Genomic DNA, 7,093 nt, shown 5'->3' with positions numbered 1-7,093 from the left:
CCTCTTTCTCATCTGTGTGTGTGTGTGTGTGTGTGTGTGTGTGAGAGTGAATGAGTGAATGAGTGAGTGTAAGAGAGAGAGAGCGAGAAAGAGCGAGAGAGACGCATGATGAGTGTTGTGTGCGTGTAAGAGAGAGAAGAGTGTGTTGTGTGAGTGAGTGAGAGAGAGAGAGAGAGAGAGAGAGACGCGTGCGCGCGCAGGCGCGTCACAGACACCATGGCATCTCCACTGCAGCGTGTCGGCGCTGCTGATAATCTCTGCACGTAAGCGGGAAGAGTGACATGGAAAGTTGGTTATTATTGTTATCATCTTAACTATTATCGTTATCAGCTGCAGAAGAACCAGCAGGTCTCCTTCATCTGGAAGTGATGCGTCATACGGCTGGGTCGAAACCATGAAGTGGCAGGAAGCGACCCATTCTGAATATAAAATAAAAAAGAGGAGGAGGAAGAATAAAAGGTTGAATCACTCTAGCATTCTTTCCATCTCTTACACGCCCCTTCCCCCTCTCCCCCGCTACCCTCACCCACCATCATAATTACCTCCTCCTCCTCCTTCTAGCTCTCTCCATCACGCTTTTCGCTTTTCTGTCACTCAAAACATCGTCTCTACCCGCTCTCTGTGCTCGTTCTTTCACCCCCGTCTCTCTCGCCTAATTCATTTTCCAGTGGCTGCGTTGGTTTGTGATCTCATTCGGCACGCACTTTGTTTTGTTTTTTTACTCCCCCTTCACAAACACCTCGTTTCTCTTGCAATCAGTACCCCCCCACCCCATTCATGTTATTTTTTATACAACGCACATCACGTGTATACCTCCCGCTGTTTTTTGCCAAAGGCTGCAACATCCAGTCATACAAAGCAGATGTAGCTTCACTGAAACTGTTTGTCCAATCAATGCCAGCCTTTACTGATTCCCGATTTTGACACCCAGCACACACACACGTGCGCGTGCACAAAACACATAAACGATTATATTTTCCAATAAATAAAAAAGTGACTTGTGCTGCCATCACCTGAAGAGTTGAGGTAACTAAGTATTTGAGAGGATGGGATAAACTGTTGAATGGTTTGCAAAGACTGTTCAGGATTAAAAATCATTATGCCAGATTCAAATTATTAAATTTCCTATCGCCAAAAATTGATAACATCAGTGAGATAACTCGGTTCTCTTGTCATACGTTCCCCATATTCCATTTGAAGTAGCCTACACCTCAGCTGTTTTACCAGACTGATTTTACGTGATATTTAGGCTACTGTTAAAGTGACCGTTTTAAAATATTCCATCTGGTTTTTATTTCAATTCTTAGCAATTTCAGCATGCTTGAATGTTGCAGATGTTGTGTGATTATAACACCTGATTAACATCACAAGGCAATTAACCTATGATATTGCTGCTTTGAGATTAACGCGATTTGCCTGCCCTTGCGGAAAGTCATCTACCTTTGGTTCCGCTCGCAAGGTCGACACATGAGTCATCAACAAGACGAGACTGCCCAGGGGGAACCAAAAGCTGCTTTTCCTCGTTACCTACTTTTCTCAGTGGGATCTCAAAGCTGCTTTCCCCCAGACTGCTGTTGGGTTCGCATCCTCACAAACATTATATATTTTCTACTGGATTCTAGAATCCCCCAGAACATTCTGTTCCCGTTTATTTGTATTGCTTCACATATGCCAAATATTGATTTGTCTTTATTCCTTTTAGTCATTCATCAAAATGATTCTTTCAACTTCAGAATGAAAGTTACAAAACAGAGTTCCAGAGCAATTAAATGTTAAGGTGTGAATTAATTTCACAGTATCCAATCTATGTTTGGGTAAATCAATGCACAAATTCCAGCAAATGAAATGCATACACTGCACATATGTAGTTATGTATTTGAAATATTTTGAATCATCATTACACCAACTAGTCTTTAATGTGAAACGAAGGTATGTCAACCCAAGTATCCCAAGGTAAGTATTCGTTTTTAAGAGATTGATTTGCACATAAGAGTGAGATACGAATCTTCATTCATTTAAAAACCTTTAATTGGTTCATTCAGAGAAACGTACTACTGGAATGCAAACATGTCAGACAATAGACAATGATGAGAAAACGCAGTGATGAGAAAGTGCAGTGGTGGGGGTAAAATCAGGGATAAGACTGACTTCCAGTGGACTTAATCATGGAGGTACTGTATGGAATGCCATTTTTTTTGGTCTGCTTCAAAAGCTGTGATGAGGAAAGTGATGAGCAAACGACAAACATTCCTGCACAGAATTCATCGTTCCTTCAACAATATCTGTCATGCTGGAGAGAAATGCAACACCCTATGGATTGGCGCTCAGCTCCACATAGAGAGGACCACACAAACAATCAGAACAATCATCATTCCCTCCTCCCATATTTTAAAAGGATGGGTCACACTTTACTGAAGTAACTTTAGATACAAATGTACTTAAGTAGTTTAAGTAATAAAGGCTCTTTCTTGTGTAAGTACATGCTGTTAAGTATTAACAATCCCAAGCCTACATTAACCGTGAATTCATCATATAGCACCATACCTAAAATGTACAGCAAACGTATTACTTACTTAACTATTTAGTACATTGTACTGAAGGTTACTTAAAATAAAGTGTGCCCAAAAGCTGGTTTAATCATCACATTCGTCTTCGCTGTCACTGTCACTGTCACTGTCCTTCTTCTCTTTCTTGGGAGGTAGGTTAACCACTGGGGGAAGGTCAAGTCGCGCCCAGGACATGGGTTCAGCTTTCTTCATAGCGACCTCGATCTTGGACGCCATCATGTTCACTGAGCTTCTGCTGGTGTCAATAACCTGAACCAGTACAAATGGAAGAGGTCAATACTTAGACATATACTTAGCTAATACTAGACATTTGCCCTGAAATTACTCACTGAGTATTTTTCTGGATATGAAGACATCTCAAAAATATACAGTATGTGTTGCACTTACCCCCCACAGACTGATCTTCTGCTCAAACTCCTTCTCTCCCTCGAATATGACATGAATATTAACCTGCAAGGACATTCCTCTTCAATATCCATCATCATAAGTCATAACACAGGACACTACAGACCTAAAGTATGTCCCATAAAATGGGTATGAATGCTTGATTTCAGTCACATTATTAAAAATGTCACTATAGTCAGGATAGTTTATTTATTATGGCTCAAAAATGATGTCTAAACTGACAGGTTCAATTTGTTTCTGGTTAGAAGCAAGTTCCCCGAGTGCCACGTGTTTGTGTAGTATTACAAGCCCTATGTCATTTACACGTCAACCTTTTAAAAACCTTTGCCCTTTAAAGAAACAGCATAGGCACTGATCTGCATTTAGATTACACCTAATCAACATAAATGCCTACAGGCAGCCATTTTGTGTCAGAGCTCTTACAGTGGTGCTGTTTCCCTCCACGTAGCTCAGTTCAGGGATGGCGTTTTTGGCATAGATGGAAATGATGACCTGACTTCCTGTCTGGTGCCAGTCAAACCTGCAGGGGACCACCTTCTTACCCTGGGAAACAAAACAGCAAAACATCAGATCAGTGCATTCAGCAGAACATCAGATCAGTGCATTCAGCAGAACATCAGATCAGTGCATTCAGAAGAACATCAGATCAGTGCATTCAGGAGAACATCAGATCAGTACATTCAGGAGAACATCAGATCAGTGCATTCAGCAGAACTGCCGGTGGAAATGTTTAAGAACCTTAAAGCAGCAGAAAACCCTAAATACATTCTGATACAATGTGCAGTTTTCCTGGTCAGGAAACTGTTTTCCCTGTGAAGTGCTTTTAGACTTACAACAGTGTCGAAAGCCTTATAAAGGCTTGGTTAATAAAACTGTGTTTCCAAATGTTACTGTGCATTGCATGCATGGTGTTTGTCCTACACAGGCTTTTCACAGAAATAGTTTTCTGGCAGTCAGATATGTACATAAATTAATGCAACATACCTAAATACAAAGAAGTAAAGAACATGCTCAGAAATACTGGTCAACATAATATTTTCCTCAATCTTTCAAAATGACATCATAATAGTAGGCCTAGAGAGTTTTTTTAATTATATTTTTGACAGAGAAAAAAAAAAAAGAAAACAACTCACACTGTCTTTCTTCCTCCACAGATGGGTGCCCCGGGTGCATCCCTCGAGGGAGAGGAAGGTGTTAAAATCGCATGTTTTCCTTTTGCAGCAGGTCCAGTACTTCATGCTGAAACGACGGAAACAAACAACAACAAAACATTTAAACAAACATCTTCAGCAGGGAGGACGGGAGAAGGCAGACGCCACAGACGGCCTCGACTCAGGTCTCTAAGGTAATAATCACACATTCGGAAGCGTGACCGCAAGGCTCGTCAGTACGCCAGTCGTTCAGCTACACACTCAACCATATTAATAGAAGAGGAGCCATTCATATTTGTATTCATTCATACTCTGTAGTGACGGCCTGCCTTAAAGGGCCAGTGACAGTTTTAAAACCTCTCATGTTAATGGCACTGTACATTTTCCTATAGCTGTGAGAGAATTCATTCAGATCTTACCCTTCGTGAAAGATGGGGAATCCAGCGTGATACAGGCACACCTCCTCATTGCTCTCCGGTCCATTGAAGAGCTGAAGAAGCAGCACAGAGACCAGAGCCCCCGTTAAGATCTAACATTGCTCACCTGGATTCAGTGAACGTAATCTAAAGAAAGAGCATGCTTAAAAGCACAATACCTTAGTACAGCCTCCGTTCTTACAAGTGGTTCCAATCTTAATTTCATCTCCATCCTCATCTACATGGAAGCAAAAACACATCTGTTGATGAAAGCTGTGTTGTGTACACCATACAATTAAATCTACTCCTCACTAAGCACAAGAGTGCAAAGTGAAATTGTGAAAATGCTAAAACTGATAAATATTTCACCTTTTTTCTCTTCCACATCTGGAGAGATCTTGAGCTTCTCGAGGGCCTGCTTGAGTGATGAGGAGACCTTTTGTTGCAGTCTGACCAGGGGCTCATCTCCACTTCAGAAATGTTGCAGCAGACAGGCAGGCAGACAGACAGGCAGGCAGACAGACAGACAGGCAGACAGACATGAAGAACAAAATAAAGTTTCATTATATTACATAAAACACCACTATTTCCAATCACTGTTAGTGAAGAGGACAAGCTTTTCTGAAGTATGGAGGAATACAACTTTTGCAAGTTTTTCCGAGGCCTGCTTTTTTGGATGTCCTGGAAATATTACAACAAAAGATCTTGTCTTCACGACATCAGACACACTGACAACACACTGTGAAGTCATAGGTGGAGAACATTAAAGGCACCGTCCTTGATCTAAAAGGTTGTTGATCTTTTAGTTCACCAGCTAATCAAATACACCCCCTTCCTTCGGAGCTCCCGAGGCAACCTTGGGGCATGACTGCCCCTTGTTGATTTCCTAGAATGGTGTATGGCTTGGTTCGAGCCTCTTATTTGTTTCCCATTTAAAGAGCCAGGACTCTGAAAGAACACCGCACACACACAATGGACAGCTAGAGGAATATGAGGAGAACTTCACCAAATAGGAAAATAGGTGTGATGGATTACAATCAAGGAATGTCCCTTAAATTGTGGTTCTAAGTAGACTGATTGCTGAATATTGACTGAAGCAGCAGAGTTTTACCTTGGTCGCTGAATAGCCTCTAAAGGTTTGGGGGCTTGGATGACCCTCTCATTAAATGTCTTTTGGTTGTCACCATCTTCCTTGTTCCCCTCAGGTTTCTCTGGCTCAGGAGGCTTCTCCTTGTTGTGTGGTCCTTTCGAACAACCCTTGAAAGAGCATCCAAACATGTCTTGCATTAGGCCAACAACTATGCTACCCAACATGTTCAGAGCTTGATCAATACACTCTGGACGGTCCCAAGGTGTTTGCTATATGATTTCTGGTGATTCAACTTACAGCAATGCTGAGGAAATCCGAAAAGTCGGTTGTTCGTCGTTTGCAACATGACCAACCCTATAATCAATAATCAATAACAAATAAAAACATCAAACAACAGTTTCACGGTCTTGCAACGTGGCAAATATATTTTCTCAATAACCAAAGTATTGATCTACCTTTAGTGCATCGTGGAAAACTGGTACACCGGGATGGTATGTACATGCATCTATAGAGACAGGGTGACATAATGGGTAGGTTTAGCGTATTTGACCTTACCCAAGAGCAGCAGCTTCAGCGTTCTCGCACACTTTGAATACAACATCAGATCAAATAGCATACCACAACTACAATCAAAACCGAGTGCTAAAGTTAGAGTATTTAAAATATGATTGGGTCAACACATAACTGCCCAAAGTTGCCAGCTAATCGAAAACTCTTCCGGGTATCCACATCAGAAGAATCACCAACTTTCGAATATAGTACAAAATCAACCAATTACTACTTTAAGTGTAGCTATCTTACTCAATTGAAATGCAAGGCAGTTCAGCTAAAAAGTCTGATTGGCATCACGTTTCACAGCTCAGAGTACGATATTTATCTACAATGAGGCAATCTTTCGGCATTTACCGTCAGGATTATTCTCTGGATCGAAGCGTTGTCCACATCCCTTGTTATAACAAAGAACAGACATGGTAAAAAAATCAAACTATATATCCCAATATGGAGCTAGAAACGTGCAGAAAGCCACTTGACCGAAAACATCAGGAAGTCCTCAGGATGCTCTGAAGCTTTGCACATTGGGTAATCTCGGACTCCATGGAAAAATCGCGAAGTTTCTGGAGTATGCTTCGTGCATTATCGGTAAACTCCGGATCAGCTGCACTTCTCTACTTGACCACTACAGTGCGTTTAAAGCTTTTTAATGGAGTTGCGGGTCAATTGGAATAACATAAGATATGAGTATAGTATGCATACACCAGACCTGTTGTGAGGAACAAATCGCAACAACTCATTAGAATGAATACAAAAAACACTTTTTATTTACAAGGGGGACTCTCTGGTATCGACCACAAAACAAGTGCACACAAAATAAACAAACATAAATGTCACCTTCTCACACACTGATACAACTTAAATGACTTAATTGCTGCATGGATTGTAGATACTGTCACAGTGTAAGATGTC

General features: G+C 41.2%; 1 protein-coding gene across 1 annotated transcript; it reads right to left on the bottom strand.

Annotated features, from left to right (window-relative positions):
* Positions 1–2,334: 2,334 nt before the first annotated feature.
* LOC122130683 (cysteine and histidine-rich domain-containing protein 1-like) lies at positions 2,335–6,686 on the bottom strand. Its single transcript, XM_042705412.1, has 11 exons — positions 6,536–6,686; positions 6,085–6,134; positions 5,927–5,983; positions 5,651–5,796; positions 4,909–5,009; positions 4,719–4,777; positions 4,543–4,613; positions 4,106–4,211; positions 3,396–3,515; positions 2,955–3,017; positions 2,335–2,816 (listed from the first exon to the last, which is right to left on the bottom strand). The coding sequence occupies exons 1-11, from the start codon at positions 6,597–6,599 to the stop codon at positions 2,634–2,636; spliced, it is 1,020 nt and encodes a 339-aa protein (XP_042561346.1). The 5' UTR covers positions 6,600–6,686; the 3' UTR covers positions 2,335–2,633.
* Positions 6,687–7,093: the final 407 nt, after the last annotated feature.

This window comes from Clupea harengus, unplaced genomic scaffold (genome assembly GCF_900700415.2).
Source record: "Clupea harengus unplaced genomic scaffold, Ch_v2.0.2, whole genome shotgun sequence".
Classification (NCBI taxonomy): domain Eukaryota; kingdom Metazoa; phylum Chordata; class Actinopteri; order Clupeiformes; family Clupeidae; genus Clupea; species Clupea harengus.
Note: the sequence above shows the minus strand (reverse complement) of the source record. Positions and strands in the feature narration are given on the sequence as shown.

What these genes read in the sequence shown, in the direction of transcription:
- LOC122130683 (XM_042705412.1), bottom strand. Translation starts at nt 6,599, where the DNA reads ATGTCTGTTCTTTGTTATAACAAGGGATGTGGACAACGCTTCGATCCA. An exon ending in TTTTCCACGATGCACTAAAG is followed by an intron (nt 5,984 to 6,084) that starts GTAGATCAATAC and finishes TATTGATTATAG; the next exon opens with GGTTGGTCATGTTGCAAACG. An exon ending in AGAACGGAGGCTGTACTAAG is followed by an intron (nt 4,614 to 4,718) that starts GTATTGTGCTTT and finishes CTGCTTCTTCAG; the next exon opens with CTCTTCAATGGACCGGAGAG.